The 21,772-nt window shown below is 43.5% G+C and overlaps 1 protein-coding gene and 1 long non-coding RNA gene across 5 annotated transcripts in view; one reads left to right on the forward strand and one right to left on the reverse strand.

The window, feature by feature from the left end:
* Positions 1–1,296: 1,296 nt before the first annotated feature.
* Positions 1,297–14,667, forward strand: mylk4a (myosin light chain kinase family, member 4a). 4 transcript variants are annotated; one of them, XM_086128945.1, is made up of 15 exons: positions 1,297–1,788; positions 4,664–4,801; positions 5,832–5,916; positions 6,078–6,444; positions 7,114–7,397; positions 8,069–8,174; positions 8,612–8,705; positions 9,332–9,441; positions 10,408–10,549; positions 10,628–10,698; positions 10,776–10,904; positions 11,521–11,673; positions 11,733–11,811; positions 11,920–11,974; positions 13,383–14,667. In XM_086128945.1, the coding sequence occupies exons 1-14, from the start codon at positions 1,297–1,299 to the stop codon at positions 11,971–11,973; spliced, it is 2,304 nt and encodes a 767-aa protein (XP_085985071.1). In that variant the 3' UTR covers position 11,974; positions 13,383–14,667. The 4 variants fall into 4 exon arrangements, with proteins under 4 accessions (XP_085985071.1, XP_085985068.1, XP_085985070.1 ...); XM_086128942.1 differs by lacking the exon at positions 4,664–4,801; XM_086128944.1 differs by lacking the exon at positions 4,664–4,801 and having other exon boundaries at positions 7,117–7,397.
* Positions 7,321–21,772, reverse strand: part of LOC147194428 (uncharacterized) — a 127,599-nt gene continuing 113,147 nt past the window's right edge. Inside the window, exons 4-6 of the long non-coding RNA XR_015102816.1 lie at positions 17,902–18,010; positions 16,979–17,122; positions 7,321–9,334 (exon numbers count right to left, since the gene is read on the reverse strand). This is a non-coding gene — a long non-coding RNA (uncharacterized LOC147194428). The remainder of the gene's footprint in view (positions 9,335–16,978; positions 17,123–17,901; positions 18,011–21,772) is intronic.

Consider the following 21,772-nt stretch of genomic DNA (forward strand, 5'->3'; position numbering starts at 1 on the left):
TTGTTGATTTTTTTAAGTCTGCAAAAGGTCCGCGAGAAGCAGCGAAAGTCAGCAAAACAACAGCGAGTCACATAGAGCAACATATACAGTACTACATGTATATGTTTACTGTATTTTGTTATTCATAAACTAACCTACGGTAACTTATACATGTTTAAATCTATTAGTATACAGCATTAAGTCATGTTAATGACTTCAAAATTTACTTCTACATGCATGTAAACCATTAAATTTGACCTTATAAATATTATGTACATGTACCTATATGGAGGGGGGGGGGATTTTCGTTTATCGCGGGTGCTTTTGGTCCCCATTAACGATAAACGAGGGATTACTGTACTAATAAAGTTGATAACCTGCCAACTACTTTAGCTAAATTCCTAGCATGACTACCGAACAAGTTTTGCTAACATGTGAAATGATAAATTGCTAACATACTAATTAGCTAATTTGCCAACATGACAGCTAACATATTAAACCAGCAAATGGCTACCTAATGAAGTTGCTTATATAACTAACAAACTAACATACTCACATGCTGACTAGTGAGCTCAGTTGTTCGTATAACTAAAGAGCTAACTTACATGCTAACTGGTGAGTAAAGTTGATAACATTTGATTTCATTTTCATCACAATTACATGAATAAAACACAATCTTGCCAACATTGGAAACACAATAGGTTTCTATTGTGACCAAACTGTCACATAACTTGCACCCCTTCAAGTTCCTCAAAAAGTGAGTTTAATTTGGTTTCTTTGCCCTTTCATTCGCAAACAAGCTTTACCATCTTTCTGTGCCACCCAAGTAGTGTGCACAGTTTTTGACACCAGGCAGGCGAGTGATACTGGTGAGCTTAGCACTTGGGCTCTCAAATGTCTCATAGGCTGAGCAATGCCAAGCCCCCTCCCCAAACACTTGACCCACGCTGACGCAGTTTATCCATTTACATTTAGGTCCGCGGGCTCACTGCAATCCCAATAGTGTGGGCAGCAGCAGGCACCAGGAATATTGCGCGAGAGAACTACAGCTTCACTGGATGGTTTATTCCATGTTTATTTTTAGGGTCTTCACTGATCTTTTGCAGTCGAGATTACTTGTGACAGATCCTTTCCAACCCTTTAATCCTTTTTTTCCGGCGTGTTGATTGACAAGTTTGCACACCTGACGGGAGCACTGAAGGGTAGCGCTGGCTCCAATCGTTACAGAAGTCTTTCCGTCTGTTTCACGGACGTTACCGATCGCCCAATTGTCTCGAGTTGGTGTCTTGACGTGATTTTTTTTTCACTGCAAGAGCCATGACTTCCTTTATGAAGACAACCGGTCCGGGTAAGTGGGTGGGCGAAAGCAGCAGTTTTGACCTCATCCAAAATCGAATCGAATCTTTGAGTGGCAAGATGGACAAGCTCATCAACCTTCAAGAGAAGGTCCTTGTCCGGCTTGATGCCAAGTCCAGTGGTATTGAAAAGGAAGAGAAGGAGTACGTCAAGAGCCACGTCCCGGATGGCGAAGTGTACCAGTCGCAGGGACGAGACGTCAAAGACATATACCAGGAAATGAGCACCATCATGTTGGCGGTCAATCACAGGTCTGAGATTCAAGCTCAGAAGATGGAGGGAATGGAGAAACTGGTCCTCAGCATGCAGCAGGTGATCAGCTTCATCGGAGAGACGATCAAGAGCTCCAGGGTCATGGAGCTCATGTTCAAAGGTCCCGGTGACAACAAGGGAAACAAAGGAAAGCAAGTCTCAAAGAGGAAATCATCAGACACAATAAAAAAGTCAGACAAGGTGAGAAATACCCAAATAACGCAGCCTCATTTGTTGGTGGCCATTGTAGTCCAGGTATCACTTCTAACATCTTTTTGCTGATTTTTGTAGTGTCTCGTCTCGTCTTAAAAAAATGATGTGAAATGGATTATAGCAGCAACGTTCTGAGTTTACGCGTGACCTAGCTTCTGTGCTAAATTTGCCGTTTTTTTGTGCACGCGCACACTCGTAGCAGGGCTTGACCTGACTGGAGTGAGAGGAGATGCCAAGGTGCCAAGTGTGGCACGACAAGTGACTTCAAGACCAGGGGTGAAATGCGACGGGCCTCTTTAAAAATGTGTTTTTTTTGTATCTGGGCCACAGTGTGTGTGGTGCGAAAGGATGCAAATCCCTTTGACACATTGGGAGTCCAGTGTCAGCAGTGTGATGAGTCTGAAACGCTCTTGTTCTCGCTTTGACACACTTTTGACCGTCTTGTTGTTGTTCCACATCAGAGACATTTGATATGAGTGCCAAAGTACATTGCATACCGCTGTTTCATCATTGGCGCAAATAAAACAGAATGGTGTGTTGAAGTTGCTCACTTTGATTTTGACAAGCGGCGGCATACAATAGAATTTTATCTGTGGTTTTATTGTTCTTGTTTTGATTGTAAGGTGTCCTCGAGTGTTTTGAAAGGCGCTTAGAAATGAAATGTATTATTATTATTATTAATCATCTGAATTTGGATACAAGCAGATACAGAGTGCTGGTGTCGAGCCAGAATCTCCTATGTCACAATTTGTTCAATGTAATATTTTTTTTCACAAATTTACATGATTGGTCTGTCCACATGAGTGTGTCTAATTGTTCCAAATTATTCAACAATCTATTCTTGAAAATGGCTTGATGTCTTGATCTCCTGAAAAGTGTCTATTTTGGAGCTACGGGGATCCCGCCCGAGGCCAGCCAGGGGGGGTTCTTGTTTTATTGCCGATGATCCTGACATATGCCGTTATGAGGTTTCCAGTGGTGTGCATAGAACAAGGTTTTAGAAGTAGATTTCGTGGTCATGTCGCACAAGAATGCACTTTTACCGCTGTGCTTTAATGTTTTTCATTATATCCATTGCGATTTGCAAGCTATCCAAGAATTGTTACGATGTTCATAAAAGTGAAAAATTGTTCATCTGCAAGAAATGTTCCCTGGCTCATGCCCCACCTCTCCACAGAATAGATTATTTTTGCCAACAAAACAATCACCACTGCCCGTGGCGGATCTTCTAAAAAATGCTGGAAAACTGTTTGGTTCAGTTGCTGCCATTATCATAGTCACTAACACGTCTTGAAGTGTTTTCTTTTTTTGGCATCAAGAGAAACTGGCGCCCTCAAATATGTTATCAGTATGTGCCTATCATGACTTTATGTAACCAAGAACAAAGATTAGCGGTAAGGTTGTCACCTACATGAGAATATTATTATGCCACAGTGCAACACAGCGGAATGACGAATGTAGACAATATCAACATATTGAAGGCACGTCATGTATCCAAGGTGACAAGCAATGGATTTGGTCTGTCAAGTGCATTGCTACCGTGTGGTGTGTGACTCACGTTTCAGGGAATTTCTGTTGTCCCTTCAACTCTGTCCCTGTTTCCCACCACAGGTGCGACATTCCTAAATGTCTGTCAAGTAATTTCTGTTACTCTTCCGTGATTTGATCTGCAACAAGTGTCGCTGTCACCGGGGGAAACACGGCACCGGAAATATCCCGTGCGCTGCGTTTACCTCACGGTAGCAAATGTGAGACCCCTCCGGTGGGTTCAAGGCAGGTTTTTTTTCCATGCTAACCTGACCGCTCAGCGTTTCGTGAGTTTCCTCAGCTGCGGCATTTGGACCGGGGCCGACCGTCACTTGTAATATTTTCCACTCAGGGTGAGACTCCATACGCTTTGCATTCTACGGCTGAGTGCAACAAGCGATAAGCTATAAATTCGCTGGCCCGCTGCCGTCAATCCAACTGCCATGAATAGTCAAAGGCATGCCGTCGTACCGAACAGCACACGCATGAGTGGAACCTGAAAAACAAAGGAAATTGTTGCTTATTTTTGTGCTCCTGTAATGATCCATGTGTTTCCATGAATGGGTCTCTTATGTCATCACATCTACATGTTGTCATTGACTAGTGAGACAGTTGGGCATTCACATTAGTGCTTTTGTGTGTCAAAAATAATTTCCAATTTCCAACATTGACAAATACATTGACAACATTGAAAAATACAAATCCAGTAATGTAACGGCATTACTAGAAGAGTGGACACTGAGTAGTCAGTTGAACATTTCAGGAACTTGGTGTTCTTTTCAGGAACGTTTTGTTCTTGACGCTTGTAGTTCATGAAACTAAAATGTTCCAGTCAGACATGTTATGAGGTGCTGGCATCAGCCCAAAGGTTCCTGGGCCCCATGAAGTAAGTTGAGTTCTCCCCTGCCACCGTCCCTTCCAGCCAGGGACACAAGAGCTTACCCCAGAGGTGCATTTATATCGTGATGTTTTTCATTTGGTTGGGTATGTACAAGTAATTTCCACACACATTTCTGACATGCTGTTTGCAAAAATTAACTTTACGTCATCGCCACAGGAATTAAAATCCTTTGTAAGCCGGGGACCCCGCATCAACCTCCAATCAGCCTGCCCTGATGCCATCCCCTATATTGCCCAGAACCCTTAAGGTTCATGTTTACATATCTGCAAAAACAGAATTACAGTCCAAACTTTAAACAATTTCTGTTTTCATTGAAATTCTGACAGTTTCATTCATTTGTCCTTCTGTGTACATTCCATACCACTCATCTGTCTGTATTTGTGCTCGTGTATTGTTGTAACCCTACTAAGCGCTGCCATCTTGTCTTTTTACTAGAAAACTACCTCTAACAAAGCCAAAAAAGGGAACGAAGACATAACTGATGTTTGCGAGCCCGCTACTCTACTGTCATCTCACAGGACAAAGCTCCACGGACCAAAGCGTTACCTCGCCACTCGCAAATATGGAACCTTTGTAGGTCTACTGACGTTCAAGGAGCCCCGTGCCTCTGTATTATTCGGAATCCGCACTTTTGTGCCTCCTTATTTTTTGCACCTTATCGTTGATAAGTGAACCGTATTTTCCGCACTATAAGGCACTTCGGATTAGAAGGCGCACCTTCAATGAATGGCCTATTTTAAAACTTTTCATATATAGGGCGCACTGCATTATAAGGTCCATAGAGGCTAGAATAGTGGCTGCGGTTGCACTATGCATCCACTAGATGGTGCTACGCTACAGGAATACAATACAATACATTACAGCTTTAGTTATACAGAACCTTCACAACGGCTACAGCTGTCACAAAGTCATTAGAACGTGTCACAAACACGAACATGAATACAAATGGCATTACAAAAAAATAATTGAAAGACAAAAGTTATGAAGACAATTGATTCACACAGGCACACAAACCTCCTGGGCTGACATCCACAAGGGGCTAAATATTCTTAGAAGTCTTGCTTGTCTCCTTCTTCCTTCGCTTAATCAGTAGTTATACGATGGTTTTGGTATTATTTTTGTTCCATAATGACTGCGCAGAGCTAATAAAGTAGTTGTCTGTTTGAATGTGTGTTGGTGACTGAACATGTCAATTAGTGTCAGGCAGAACCTTTTTAGGTTCCAATTGGTTCCTGCTAATAATCACCACGAGATGGTTACACATACAGTACATTTGACAATAAAGTTTATCCAATCCAATACAATCCAATGGAAGAGGAACATTAACAAGCAAACAGCTCAATTGTGAATGTAAAGAGTTACAGTGTCTTTATATTAGGCGCATCGATTATAGGGCGCACTGTCGGCTTCTGAGAAAATTTAATTTTAGGTGCGCCTTATAGTGCGAAAAATACAATAATTTTGTGTATTTCTTCAAATGAAATGCATTTTACTGTGTAGCTGCCCATTTAAGATAAGATAGGCTAACCTTTATTTGTCCCACACTGGGGAAATTTGCAAATTTGGGAGAGTCTATGATTTTTAAAGACTTGTACTTTCACAGTTCAACGACCACAGTAACGATGGCGCAGAGAGGCCCGGTTTGACCCCCAAAGCCCAAAAGACGATGAATCCCCCCGACACTGCAGGTAGACAGGAGTTGGTCTTATATGCTAAATTAATTCTACATATGCTCTGAATGAGCCCCAAAATAGAAATCTATTAGGTTTATTGTCAGCTGCTCTGTTCCTATAGACACAGCTCAATGAAAATAGTTATTCTTTTTGTTTGTTTGTTTTTTTTTCTGTAGGTATCTCGCTGAAGAAGCAGGCACTGCTTCGAGAAGAGGTGCAGAAACTCAACAGGGAGAACGCAGAGAAGTCAACACAGCAGTTTAGCGCCGTGTTTTTGAATCTGCAAGCTGACGTCCCAACAGGCAGTGACTCCCGAAGCTATCAAGAGGCGGGGCTTGGTGCTGGAGAGGATGAGGAAAATGATCCTGATGAAGACGTGTATGTTACTGAGGAGGTGGTTGAGGTAGTTCAAGAGGAAGAGGAGGAGAAAGCACTAAAGGAGGATGAGGTGGAAGAAGTGGTGGAAGAAGTGATAGAAGAGGTGGAGGAACTTACAATAGAAGAATCGCAAACGTCCGAGTCTGACAATCCAACAGATCCAAGGTAGTGAATGCTTTATGCCAATTTCCACAATCCAATCCATTCCAATCCAATCCAATCCGACTGTATTTGTGAAAGGACTTTAATTCAAGTGTGTTGAACAAAGCAATAACTACACGACACCACACAAAAGTAATTGAAAATAAAAATGATTGGTTTAATTTTACAGGTGTCAAACTCAACGCCGGGGGGCCAGATCTGGCCCGCCACATCATTGTATGGGGCCCTCGAAAGCAAGTCATGGGTGTCAACTGGCATGATCCTTCCTAAAATGTGCACCGAAATGTCAATTTGTCATATGTAATAAATAAGAAATGAAATTATGCAATAATTTTGTCCTGTTTACACTCACTTGAACAATAATCGGACAATTATAGTGAACTGATTTCAAAATTAATAATCCCAATCATTTGTTGTGCACAAATAATGCGATGAGACGATTAAAAGTGTCTGTCGTTTCAACCGTCATAGAACGGCCCTCCGAGGGAGGACCGAAGTGGCCCAAGACAAAAATGAGTTTGACACCCCTGGTTTCATTTCACAACTACAAAGTAGTTCATACATTTATAATCATATTTTACAATAGTAATAGTCTTGTAATATAACAGTACCGTACATTTACTTCATGCAGCATGTAAAATAAGTTCGTCACTCACATTTACACTGTTGCAGCAGGGACGATTGTGAAGCCACCTTCCTGGACACCCAAATGGAGGTCAGCGTTACCGCCACCGGCTCCTTTGTGACTGAAGAACTGGTGGTGGTGGAGGAATACGCTGAGGTCCTAGAAGTGGAGAAGGACGAGGACAAGGAGGAGCAAGAAGACTGGGCCGTGTTCCAGGCGGACGGCGTTGAGTTCCAATTTGATCTGAAAGAGAGGTTGGCGCGGGAGAAGAAAGAAAAAGCCAAGCCTGAGGAACAAAAGGAGCCCGGGGATGAAGTGCAATACTTTATTGGTAAATCAGCACTTTTTAGATCACAATTGATGGTTTTGAGGAAGTGGGTGCTATACGAGATCCACAAAGACATACTTGGATGAGAGGTGTGGGCAAACTCAGTTACGATGGCTGCAAATATTTACTATGACTTTCCCTTCATGTTCGTCTAATGGCCAGGTGTGCCCATATCTTTGTCCATATGTTGTATTTTCACAAGTCAGGCATTGATTCTACATGTTTTTAATGGAATGGGTAGCAATTGGCCTGGCAATTGGTAGCATCTACCACTCCATTTTTCCCTCATTCATGAACAAGACCCCAGGTTCTTTGAACTGCTCCATTTGGCACAATCTCTTCCCTGACCTGGGGAGGGACCAAATAATAATGAGCCCCCCACCCCCCGAAACTAAAACAATAAAACTGAAGAGGGAGTTTTTTTGTTCACGAGGAAACACATTCCACATTTTTGGGGCAATAGCTAACAAGGTTCCATCACCTTAAGTGTTGAAGTTCCTGTGACAGAAATGAATCGAAAGGGACTCGGTCGACTGAAGTGATCTAGCAGGAAATCAAGACGATAGCAAGTGACAAAAGCCTGCAAAAATAAAGATATATTGTAGCTGCTCGACAATGGCAGTCAATTACAACGGAATGTTCTTAACACGGATTATGTCTTCGCTCCACTTTAGACAGCACTCCTCCCCCGGCAGCGCCGTTTAATCACCGCATCGTGTCGGCCAAGCCCAACCAGATCAGCAACTTCTACACCATCAATTGGCAGGAGGTCTTGGGCGGGTGAGAGATGCTCTTCAAAATCCAGTATGAATTTCAAACAAAAAGAATTGATGATGGCATGTTTATGTTTCGGTGAAAGGGTTCATACTTTCCCTTCCCACGATGAAGCCTTGTATAATCTGCCCCCCTCCTCACCTTTTCCGCTTCATAACTCTAGAGTCTTGCCGTCTATTTTTATTGCCGGACTGAGCGGTATGTGAAACTGTATCTCTGGTGCCAGCTGCTTGCTAATCACTAAGTGTGAATCCACATCTTCAAAGCGGAGGCACCAGCGAGCTCCGCTGTAATGAAATAACAGATTAGGCTTGTTTGTTTGCGCCGAGATCATCAATTCTTTTTCATTAACACGCGAGGAAAGCCATCACCAAGTGGTTGCTCGAAGAGAACAAAATGGCGTTTAGGCTTCGATTTCCAGTGTAATTTGTCTTTCTCCAAAGGGGTAGTTTTGGTCAAGTGCACAAATGTGTCGAAAACTCATCTGGTCTGACGTTGGCAGCCAAAGTCATCAAGGCCAAGTCCCAGAAAGAAAAGGTACAGCCCCGCTCATGCGCATCACTATCACGATGGACTCGTCTTGCTCGATTCCCAGACGGCTACTCGATCATGCGATATAAAAAGCCAAAGGCTCATTTACGGTCTTGAGCACGCGCTCGTAGAACAGGAGACACTGAAGGGATCTTAACCGTCCAGGGGCGAAATACTTGACCTCGAAGTGATGACGCTGCGGCTGCTGCTGCTTATGATGATGATGATGATGATGATGATGATGATGATGCCTCCAAGTGGCGCGAGGGGGGAACGCGGCTAAATGCCCACCAGCCGGCGGGGGAGGAGGTGGGGCCTCACCGCAAGGTGAGGCGCCCAGGGCTCACCCCGCTGGAACGGAGGGAAGTGGGAGTAGCCGCCCCACAACCCTCCTTAAACAAAAATCAGGCGAGGGCCCTTCCGGGGCCCGCACTGAGTGTGAACCTCGCGGGGCACCAGCGAGAGTCGTACCGGGTGTGGGACCCGGGAGGGGGGGCAAGTCCCTGACGGGGGCCGATTGCCCAGGAAGGAAGGATGCATTGCGTGGCATCACCATAGATGAGAACAGATTGTCGTTGTCCTGCTTCCTTCTCGACTTGTCTTCTCTCACTCCTGTGTTGATTTCTTACCAGGAGCTGGTGAAAAACGAGATCCAGGTTATGAACAATCTGGACCACGCCAACCTGATCCAACTCTACGCGGCATATGAGTCCAGGAATGACATCATCCTCGTGCTCGAATAGTAGGGTCTATCCTTTCCACATTCTCCGCTGACGCTAATGGGGATTACCTTTAATCCTTTGGTGTTCAAGAGTTGATCTCCTGAACCTTGTGGGAACCGTTTTTTGTAACTCAAGTGGGACATTGCATATGCATCACGTTGAGAGGAATTCTGCAACCAAAAGCACTGCCTTCTAAAAGTATTGCAACGGCCGGGTCAATCATTTTGTTTTTGTTGTTTACTGAAGTCAATTGGGTTTCAGATCGTAAGATGAAGATGAGACAAAAGTTTGTGTGCCAAAGTATTGGGATGAACATGATGACATGAACTTGAAGTGAATAATGTTGAACATTTGGTGGCATAACCCTGACCTGCAATAACTGCATCAAACCTGCGAGCGTTTGACTGTTGTAATGTGAAATGCTCTTCCGAGGCCTATACCGCAGCCTCTCTCAGTTCTTGTTTGTTTCCGGGGATTTCTCTCTTCGGGATGTAAAATGTATGCTTTATTGGGTTGAGGTCTAGTGATTGACGTGGCCAATCTAAGCCCTTGCATTTCTCCACTGATGATGAAGTCCTTTGTTGTGTTGACAATGTGTTTTGGGTCATTGTCTTGTTGCACGATGATGCTTCTCCTAATTAGTTTGGATGCGTTTTTCTGTAAACTGCCAGCCGAAAAGTTTTGTAGCGAGTGCATGCCAGAGGCAGCCAAGCCCAAAAGCATCCTTTGTTTTGTCATACCTTGGGCTTTCCATCACTTTGGTAATAACATCAGTCCATAAAATTTTGTTCCAAAGATTTTGTGCCTCATCACTGCACTTTTTTGCTAAATCCAATCCGGCCTTCTGATTTTTTTCTTTTTTCTTTTACCGATGAGTGGTTTGCATTTTGTGGTATGGCGTGTATGTTTCTTTAAATAGACTTTTCAGATTTTTTTTTTTCTGATGGATTGACTGATTGATTGTTTTTTTACCATCCTTTTGCCAGCGTGGGCGGAGGCGAGCTGTTTGACAGGATAATTGATGAAAACTACACGTTAATGGAGCTGGATGCCGTGGTGTTCATCAGGCAGATCTGTGAGGGCCTGCAGCATATGCACAAAATGTACATCATACATTTGGACTTAAAGGTAACTTGAATGCACACAAAGTTGTTTCTTATTTGATGCATTAAGTATACATGAAGGTGGATTTTTCTTTAATTGCAGCCGGAAAACATCCTGTGCGTAAGCAGGGTCACTAATAAAATCAAGATCATCGACTTTGGTCTCGCTAGGATGTAAGTGTTTGAGTCTTTTGCTTTTGTAATCTTGACTTTTTTGTTGACGTCACTGGCGCGGTTCTTTTCTCAAATAGATACAAACCGAGGGAGAAGCTGCGAGTCAATTTCGGGACTCCAGAGTTTCTGGCTCCTGAGGTGATCAACTATGACTTTGTGTCATTTAACACAGACATGTGGAGCCTTGGTGTCATCACATACATGCTGTGAGTATACATTACATGTCACGATACCACCCCAGTTCTCTTTAATTTCAATTAATTTAAAAAAAAGGGGGGGTGGGTGCTTGAGGGCACAAATTTGCTCCACAAATTCTGCCTGCAATAAATATGTCCTCTGATAAAGACCTAACCTGCTACCTAAGCTAAAATTAATTTAGTTTCAATTCAATCCGATTTTTACATCATGATCAAATCTTTTATAACCATTTTCGGGAGCACTGTGAAACTGGTGAGCACTTCTGCCTCAGCCTTACAGTCAAAAGGTTCCTGGGTCGAATCTCTGCTCAGGCCCTGAGTGGAGTTTGCATGTTCTCCCCACGCTTGCTCCCCATGTTTTTTCCGGGTATTCCAGCTTCCTCCCACACGCCAAAATCATGTTTGGTTCATTCAAGACTATATGAGAGTTGAAATGTTTAATTGTTTTTTTATTTTGTCTATATGCGCCCTGCAATTCACTCCCAGCCAGTCCAGTGTGGATGCCGCCTCTGGCCCCATGTCAGCTGGGAACCAAACCCGGGCTGACATGTAAACAATACGCAATAATAAAAATAAACATGCATGGTTGTATTTGCACCCCCCCCCCCCACCCCCCCTCGCTTAGTCTGAGCGGCCTCTGTCCTTTCCTGGGCGACGACGACAACGAGACGCTCAACAACATCTTGGCCTGCCAGTGCAACTTTGAAGAGCAAGGGTTTGTGGACACGTCCGAAGAGGCCAAAGACTTCATCAGCCGGCTACTTGTCATCAATAAAAGGTACAGCGTGATGTCATTTTGCCTCCTAAACCGTGACTGACATGTTAATCACTTTACAGTTGGAGGATGGGAGCGTCCGAGGCCCTGAGACATCCCTGGCTGTCTGACGCGGGCCTTCATCATAAACTTCATACCAAGGTAGTGTCAGCAGTAATATTATTTGCAATGAAACACAACCCGAAAGAACTAAATTGGGGGAAAACAGCGCTGTTTACTTGATAACATCAAAGACTCTCTTTCTCACAGAAAACCATGTGCCGATCTCGCCGGTCATCATGTGTGCCCCCAACAGACAGTTGAGGTAAGTTAGAGTGAGCACAGTCTGCGGTGGTGGCAAGTCAATCCCAAGGCACATATAGACAACTACTCATTATCCAGCCATAAATTGTCGATAGGAGGTTAATGAAAGTCATTGTAGTTCAGGGGCCACATCTACCGCATTTTGATCTCAAATGGGCCCGAGGCCAGGCTAGTATATTTGAGGCCTGAGAAGCTTATATATACAGTACAGTTCATATTGCAAAGGTGGCACAGCATTTTCTATGAAGTGGGCTTCCTTTGCTACTGAAACATGGCATTGTCATGTTCCTGTTCTTGTTTTCACCAGCAGGTGGCAGACCGGAGCCCATCCTGCTGTGTGCACACCTGCTGTCAATTTTGTCATTAGGGGAGCCATGTATTTTAAGGACCAACAAACTTTCAGCAGTTTGTCGGAGTATTGTTGAACTTGCCACTGCTGTTGTGCAAGTGATCATTGTTCTAGACCTCTCGCTATTGTCGTGTTTGTTCTGGTTCTCTGGGTTCTATGTTTTTGCAAGTACAGTCTTAGTTTCGTTTTTGTTCTTGCTTCACGCGAAGTGGGTTCTTGGTATTTCGTTTGTTAGTCTCGGGTTAATTTCTTCCTTGTCTTTTGCAAGCGATTTTGGTTATAGTGTTGTTTTTCTTTCCCTGGTCATTATTTGGCCAGCGATTTCTGTTTCTACTTTGTCGGTGCGTTTTTGTGTGAATAAATATTTTTTTATGATGGAGTTTTGTTTGGCGTCTACCATTCTGGGATCCTAAAACAGGATTCGGTTTGTTTCGAACAGTGACGGGCATCTTTTAGCTAAGGCAAGTGTATCAACACCGTATCAAATCATGCTTAATAGACAATTTTGGAATGTCAGAGTCGGAGCGACCTCCAATGGACAAAATTAGCAACGACCGTTTCTATGATTGGAAAAATAACACGTAACGTGTTCTCTAGCCCCGCGGGCCATCATGCATTTGACAACCACCTCCAGCACTTGACCTCATTAGGGCCATGGGCGAGTTGCACATTCACATCTTTTGGACAATTCAGAGTCTTCGATGAACTTGTGGGAGGAAGCTGGAGTATCTGCAGAAAGCCCACGCAAGCATTGGGGCGAACATGTTTGCACAACTCCCCACCACTAAGATATAAAAGCCTGAACCACTTCACTGTGAGGCAGACGTGCGGGGCCAAGTTCAAAATCCTCATGAAATGTTTTCAGACTGTCCACTGGAGGGAAGCAACACTCAAGTTTACAAAGCAAAAGTAGTTTTAAAAGTGTTCGGTAGGCTGTCGTACACGATATGAAGAAGTCAATGTGAAAAGTAGCAAGAGTAGTTAACATTGTATGTGTCAATGTCTTTAATGTATAAGCAGTTGAAATAGTCAGAGGCATTATGTGACATTTTCTTCTCAGGGCGCCAATAAGATGCGATGACTCCTAGCCGTGGCCACTCCGGACCAAGCTTCCTGTCCCCCTTCCACCACCACCACTTTGAAATGAGTGAATTTGTGGCTCACAGTGCCATGATATGCATCCTTTGTTTTTTATGAGAAAGCCTCATTGATTTGGTTGGGATTTAAAAGACATATATATAAAATCCTGGCATCAGGTGGAATCCTTGTGTGGAACCGATGTGAGCCTCACTTGCTGCAACGACATTGATTTGAATGTTGACTGTAAATTTTTCAGAGTTCACTCTCACCTAAAAGCTCCATTTGAAGCGTAATCATGCTTCGCTAGACAGCTGCAGCATGATTCGTGTTTTGCAACACTGTCTCCAATACAGATGCTCTGTAGGTACATGAGCATTTTTTCAGTTGACAAATAAGAATGAGGGGCGGCACGGTGGGCCAGTGGTTAGCGCGTCAACCCAGTGGTTAGCGCGTCAACCTCACAGTGCAGAGGAACCAGATTCAATTCCAGCTCCGGCCTCACTGTGGAGTTTGCATGTTCTCCCTGGGCTTGCGTGGGTTTTCTCTGGGTACTCTCCCACATTTCACAAACGTGCATGGCAGGTTAATGGAACACTAGAAAGTGCTCCTAGGTGTGATTGGGAGCGCGAATGGCGGTTTGTCTACATGCGCCCTGCGATTGGCTGGCAACCAATTTAGGGTGTCCCCCGCCGACTGCCCAAAGACAGCTGGGATAGGCTCCAGTATGCCCTGCGACTCTTTGAGGATAAGCTCATCAGAAAAATGAATGGATGGAATTAAGAAAGACATAACATCCATGTGGTGTACTGTATGTTGTTGGTGTCTCACATTTTTTAACAGTATTTATTAAATGATTATACCTGTAGGTTTCACCGCTGCTTGTACTTTGCGATGCATCAACAAAATGTCTTATCAGCTGAATGCTTTCATTCTGTGTCAGTGCACATTCTGTGTTTTTCCTTTTCTAAATTCTACCGGTACTGTCTACAAGAGCTGTCAAGCCACAATAGTTCCACCTCATTAGCTCGTTTGCCCCGCTGCCACGTGACAGATTCGCCTTCTGTGAAGGCTCACCGTATAACTGAAAGGAACACCCATCTCCCCACCGTTGCATAGGAGTGGATGACACTTGGGTTAGTACGCACATTTGCAGGCTTTCTCGTTTAAAAGCCATCATGTATCTTTGGATTGTTTGAAGTTCAATAGGTTACTCACACGATTCGGCATGTTTTCTTTTGTTGAGTGTACATGCATTAAACTGATATTGGGTCTCAAACCTGAGTGGTTTGTTTATTTTCAGCTTGACTCCAGCGTAGGCTGAAGCGCACAGCCATTTGAGAGCCGGTGCTTTTCACTCCGTGAAAAATTCCACTCGTTTCATTACTGGTTGCAAACATATGAAATCATCATTGTAAAAGCTCTTAGTGAATCTTAACCCTCTCATTCTGTTGTGTGGGGACATTTACCTGCTTAAATGTAGAAATATTTTCTGTTGGCCTTAAATCTTTTTTTTTTTTTTAATTTTTCAACAGCCTTCCCACACACCTGCTATATTAACCCTCCTACTGTGGTTTGAGTAATATTGGTCCTCCTTGAAAAAATAAATATTTCAAACTTTTGTAGTACAAACATGTACAGGCCTTGTTTTTACCGTTGGAAAAAGAAAACAATTTCAATTTGTCATCTTGTTGCAACCCCCCTCCACTTCATTCCCTTTCATGGTACACTAACGCTGCAGTTACGTTGTGGCTAAAATTGACTTACATATCTTTTTTTTTTAAGTAAAAATGCTTTAGGATCAACCATTTTTTATTTTCATTCTGTTATAACCTTGTTTTAATTTATTTTAATTTGCAGCACCTGACCGCTGCCCCATGCACATGCATTGTGCAAACATCCACTTAAAAAAAAGTCAAAATTACATTAAAAAATATATTTAAAAGTTTGTCAATCTTCTCTTATAAAATTTTTAGATGTTTGATTTGGCAAACGCTCGTCCTACCAAAGCCAGATATATAACCTGTTATGTATCAAATTGCCCCCTTTAAAAGAAAACAAACATGTAGAACATAAAAAATAATGTGAAATATCAGATAAGGTAGACATGGGACAGTTTCAGAATATAAACAAATCGAAAAAAATATCTGATACATCGCTGGTCTCATTAGATTTTAATGTTGTGGCCAGTCAATCTTGTCGCGTAACACTAAAAGAGCATTTTTCTCTCCACGTTCATTTTTTGATTGTTGTCCGATGGCCTTGTCTGCGACATTCTCATGCTTTTTAAAAAAAAAATTCTTTTTACTATTTCTGTCCAAATAAATAGACATTTCTCATGGTTCTCCACCATTGAGTGTGCAGCAATCCCTGACTAATGCAGTGGCCAATGTAAAATAAGACCTCAGTGTACTTTTTTTACAGGACACGGCTGCCTCAAGCAGAATGTATACTTTGTGGTAACGTAGCTTGAAATCGTCACATTCACCTCTCAAAAGTCTCGCATTTTCTGCCCTTCCTGTGACCTCTGCACACACAAAAAAAAAGGTCTCCTTTCCATCTTTTTTTTCCTTCCCCGGCAGGGTACTGTATCTCAGTCAAAGCCTCCTTTTTTCCTCAACCATGAGCACCCCACACACTCACCGTTTATTTGCTCAGGTGAATAAATTGCATCACACACGCACACACACACACACGCACAACCGGCTCCCTCAGATGCTCCTTATTAGTTTCAAGGAGTTAGTCACAGGCTTTCATCTCGGGCCTATAAGGAAGTGTTTATGTGCGTCATGTTTGAACAGATCGCGGCTCAGATTACACGCAGGAGTTTGGATGTTGTCAAAGAATTAAATACACCCCAGGGAGAAGGAGGAATTCATGCAACAGCAACAAGAAAAAAGAAACGTTCCGGAGACACTCACTGAACGTAATGTGGAGTAGTATTAAAGTAGTGCGGCTTAAATGTTTGAATCCTCTTGTTATGTACATTGGATGGCGATCAAACACTTTTTATAGGGGTGAAAGTAGATGTGTGACAAATGAAATACAGTGAAAAAAAATGGCGTGTTGAATTAGTGGTTGCACGAAATAAAAACCTCTGGATCCAGATACATTTTTTTCAGCAAATGTATGGTCCACTTAAAAAAAAAAAAAAAGGTGTCCGGATCCAGATGCTTTTTATTTTGTGCCACCACTTGATGAAATAAAAACGAGTAAATTCAACACAACCTTTTTGTCAATCTATATATGAGTGGGAATCAGTGTATATAATTTTTTTTCCCATTGGATACCTTGTTGTATCACTTATTTTGAGAGATCATTAACGCGATCAATGTCTTCACATAAATGATTATACTTATTAATAACACATAAGTAAAGTTATTTGAAGCCCTTTTTACAGAAGTATGTATCACACTGGTAGCCCTCTACATTAATTAGAACCAAGAAGAACAGCATGTACGTATGTATTTATGGAGTGATGGAGAGATTTTGCCATTCTTATTGTAGTTTACATTATAAAGCGCATATTGAATTTCAATACAGTACAGTATACAGAGGACAAAGTATGACATCAAATACCTTCTCCGACTGATCTCACTGCAGCGATAGCAACCTGCGAGCTGTGCGGTGGCACATATCAAAATGCTGGCTGCTGCGCATTTCTTCATCTTGCATTGGCTGACACTTCCCGTTGATATTTACACATCCTTGTGGATCCAACGTCTGCAGAGAGAAAATGAAACGAAGAGCAATGAAAAATGTTTTGGTTGTATACAATTTGCTGGGTCTTGACAGATGAAAATCCATGATATAGCGAGCTCAAAAAAACGAAATCTTTTTTGGAATAGTTTCACGCTATTTTCACGCATGATTTTAACACATTTATTTTGAAACCCTGTTCTCACTCCAAATGTGAAAAATAATTTTTAAAAATGGGAGCCTGTCTACAACAAAAAAAAAAAACTGGGGAAACTCGCCCACAGTTCTTCATAAAAGAGGCACAGTGTGTTTGCTTCAAGCCTTATTGTATTTTTCGCATTGTAGACAGGCTGATGGAAATTAGCATCGCTGTTACAATAATTCTAACCCTTCAAACAACTGCTACGTTACCACAAATGGAGTGGCAACACAAACTAAAATCATCGACATATATTGTATTTCCTCTGGTGAAACAATGACTATTGGGCCTATTACTCTTGTGCTTGCTTGAATTAACACTTCATGTCTTCCAGTAGACTAGTCTTGAAAATCTCAGATCTAAAAAGCCGCAAACCACACTATAGCAGGGATTCATTCGATTTTTTTTTCTTTTCTAAGAATATAAAGAACGTTTCCTGACAAAACAGATGAGACTGATTTCTTCCAAATATTCTTTTCAGAAGCCCGAGGGTTGGAAGCCAGCTGCAAGTTTGCGCTGCGAGACCTGGGTCGTAACGGTGAGAAATTTAATTTAGGAGGAGAGAGAGAGAGAGAGAGAGAGTAAAAAAAAGCGAGTGAGAGACCTGAATGCTCCTCCACCGCCTCGCCTCGACCTGCCCCGCCTTGCCCTCCATCCACATCCCCAGGGGCGATCTCCAAGAGCCAAACCAAAACCAGATGGACTTATTGGGCCTAAAGATAACAAATAGTGCTTGAGTTCCTGTCAGTTAGAGACCACCGGAGCAAAAAAATAAATAAATAAAAAATCCTAGAGCTGGAAAAGGGGGGGGGGGGATTAAAAAAAACGTGCTGATGTGGGAATCTTGATCCAGCGGTATAAAATGATATTAGGACATGAAAAAAGACACACATTGATACTGCAGTCAGCCATCTTGTTTTTGGCCCAAAAAAAAAAAATATATATTGCTGACTCAAATCTTTGGGTGGTACAAGCAGTTCAGCCAGTACCACCCACACACCGGAGAGGCCACTGGGAGACGAGAAGTTCTCACAGACTCCCCCTGCAGATCCACCCAAAAAGTGTCCTTTGTAACAGGAGTGTCCTGTATGTAATTAAAAGATATGGAGCCCCCCCCCCCCCCCGCTGCAGAAAGGAGAAGACGGGGCCACGAGGGGTTGTCGGAGGCTATGGGAAGGGTGAGATTCCACGTTTCATATAAGATCCCCCGAGCGGATCCTGACGTGAGTCCAACCAGGGTGTGTTCACTAACTGGCGCGCTACAAGGAGTTTGGTAAAACGAGAGAGCTTGCTGAAGGGCAGGTGGTTCTCATTTGACGGTCGGGATTGACATGCAACAAGCATGTCGGTATAACAGTGACGTGTGCCTTTTTGGTCCTCCATAAAAGGTCTCCGGCATTTTTTCAATAAAATATAAATAGAAAAATTACATGACAACTAATATCCACTTGTCACACTCTGGTTAAAATGACTTTGTTTTGGCCTCGGTATAGTGATTTTCTTTTTGGTGGTGTTACTGAAGTCTTCGGGAGACCGAACAATATAATGTGCTGCTTGCAGAGTTCAGTAAACAAGATACTTCTTTTAAGTTAAAATGTCTCAAATTCACTCCCCAACCAACTCATTTTCTGCGAGCAGAGAGGGGAGGAATGAGCAGTTACGCAAGGAAAAAGAGGAGGAGATGGGAGGGAGCAAGATGAATGAGTCACGGCAAACAAGAATGTCTGCTCTGTTGATGAATATGCATTTTTCTGGAAAAAAAAAAAGCAAACAAAAACGTGGTGCCAGCAGGCAGGTGAATGATCATGTGAATAAAACAAAAGGCCATCGTGAAATCCCGGGGGAGACTTGCCCTGCGGAGCATTTGCACGCATCACTTTTTGACGCGTTCAAATGGCGGCGCTGACACCTGCGGCGAACATGGTGCTTCCTCACGATCGCCTCATCTGCTTGGGCTGCGTTTCATGTCCGGGTTGCTCGCTGCTCAGCCGCTCCCACGATGACAGCCCTTTTTTCCCATCCGGCCTCTATTTAGCTGTCCCTCTGACTCAGCCCGATGCCTGGACGGGGTCTCTGCTGAGTCTGCCAGCCCCGCCGAGTTGCCTCTGAAGCTGGATGAGACGCCATCCATCATTGATGCTGCCGTCCCTGCGCGTGAGTGCGTGGGTGCGCTCGTGCCTTTGCTATACTTATACTTAAAACAAGACATCTTGTGTCTGCGGTTAGCGTGTTAACAAGATCACATCATTTTAGATCTCTCCGGCTAGATGTATGAACTCCTTCTCGACCTCTTGCACAAGACGTGTGAACTCCCTACCACCCCCTAAGCCATGACATACTGTATGAACTTGTCCTCGGTCGCTCAGCTATGATGAATGAACTTCTCTTTGACTTGTCATCCGGGACGTATGAACTCCTCAACCTGTCATATATGACATGAACTTCTTCACCTGTCAACTAAGACGTATGTACTTCTACTCAATCAGGACCTATCAGCTCCTCGTTGACCACTCGGTAATGACCAAAACAGTCCACCACACCCTCTTATCCGTAACATAAGAAATCCTTTGGCTTTTCACCCATGGCGTATGAGCTCCTCCCATTCCTCAGCCGGTACGTATGAAGTCTTCCTCAAATACTCAACCATGACATATGAACGCCGCTTTAGCTTCTCACCCTTGACGTGTGGACTCACCCGTTACATCACATGAACTCCTTGACCATTCATTCCTCCTAGACGCCTCAACCGTGCCCCATCAACCGTGCCCGATGAACTATGAATTCCACTTGGACTTCTCATCAAAGAAGAATAAATGAATTCATGTGAAGTCCTTCATGACCACTCAGCCATGACTTATAAACTCCACCCTGACATCTTAACCCAGATGGATAAACTCCTTGCCAACCTCTCATCCATGATGTGTAAACCCCTCTTGAGGTTCTCATATCCATGTATGAACTCCACTTCAACCCCTCATACCTGGAATATGGACTCCTGCTCGACGACTCAGCCATGATGTATGAACTCCTCCTTGACCCTTCCGCCACAACACCTGAACACCACCTTGACCTGTCAGCCATCTTGTACAACCTCGTCCTTGACATCAACATGCAGTTTTCCTACCCAAGAAAAAAACCTCCCCTCGGCCATGTTCAATAGTCCCCCAAATGGCTCCCACGCAACATTCATGTGTCACAGCGCAGCACATACACTGCATTATGCATAGTCATGTCCTTGCATCTCACCCACAGCATGTGTCCTCCCTCGCATCGCTGCATGATGGAAGAGCGGCGTGGCTGCAGCGGGGAGAGGCCGCTCGAGACTGAGCACGAGGCAACCTGAAGGTCGCTGGCGCCGCCCTGCCATTGACGACTTTCCCAGCATTCCAAGGCGCAGCGATGAGGCTCGCACGGAGGGCAAGAAAATGAAGGACGCAATCTACATTTTTCCATTAAGTCCATCCATCTGGCCTTCCGTATGTGCTTCTGTCCAATTATTACCGCTTGTACGCCAGCGCCTTCATCTATTCCTCTCTCTCTGTCATTTTATTCATCCTGTCTGGACCTTCACCCACCCATCGGACTGCACATCCATCTGTCCATCCCTCCCCTTTTCCATCCAAATTTCCCTCCCTGCCCCCACGTTTCTCTCCATCCATCCACCCTTCCTTCCATCTCTCCACCCGTACCTAGGTCCACCCATCGCTCCTTTCCTACCCTTTCTTTCTGCCCATCTGTCCCTTCCGCCAACTCCTTCCCATTCATCGGGATGGTATTTACCCCAACTCAATTCATTTCCAAACTCATCTCATTTATGACACATGAACTCCTTCCCAACCCCTCAGCCATGACGTATGAGCTCCTCTTCGACCCCTTTAGACATGAAATATGAAGTCCTCGTCGTCTTCTCACGTATCACATTGGAACTCCTCATCACTCTCTCACTTACGCCGTATGAACTTCTTCTGGGCTTCTCATCAATGACGTATGAACTCCTCATCCAGCCCTCAGCCATGACATCCTCGACTTTTCATTCATGGCAATTAATCTCCTCCTTGACTTGTCATCGATGTAAAAAACGCAACCTGTATTTTTTTGGCCTCAAACAGTCATTGAAGTTGAAAAAAATTTATGGCAACAATGTTAGCTAGCACAAACAAGTTGTTTCTACTTCCGTATATCTTTAAGTTGGAATTCAATAAAAAGGGACAGACAAACTCATATTTCTTGATGTGGAATGCAGGACAATTTTCACAACAGCAAATGGTCCTACTTCAAATAATATCCAAGTTTGTTGTCTTGGAACTACGAGTTCACCAAACAAATTTTTTCACAGTGTATGAACTTCTCTTCGACCCCTCAGCCACGACCTATAAATAGCCCGTCGAATTCTCAGCTGTGACGTATGAACAAGCTCTTAAACAAGATGAATAGCCTCATCGTCAACCTCTCATCGACGTTGTACAGAGTCCCCA

This window comes from Hippocampus guttulatus, chromosome 14 (assembly GCF_054856545.1).
Source record: "Hippocampus guttulatus isolate MCC_2025c chromosome 14, RoL_Hgut_1.0, whole genome shotgun sequence".
Taxonomy (NCBI): Eukaryota; Metazoa; Chordata; class Actinopteri; order Syngnathiformes; family Syngnathidae; genus Hippocampus; species Hippocampus guttulatus.

Excerpts from the sequence above, each read along its gene's own strand:
- mylk4a (XM_086128945.1), top strand. The coding sequence starts at position 1,297 with ATGACTTCCTTTATGAAGACAACCGGTCCGGGTAAGTGGGTGGGCGAA. Across the intron at positions 5,917-6,077 it reads GAATCCCCCCGACACTGCAG|GTATCTCGCTGAAGAAGCAG; the intron begins GTAGACAGGAGT and ends TTTTTTCTGTAG. Across the intron at positions 10,550-10,627 it reads TCATACATTTGGACTTAAAG|CCGGAAAACATCCTGTGCGT; the intron begins GTAACTTGAATG and ends CTTTAATTGCAG.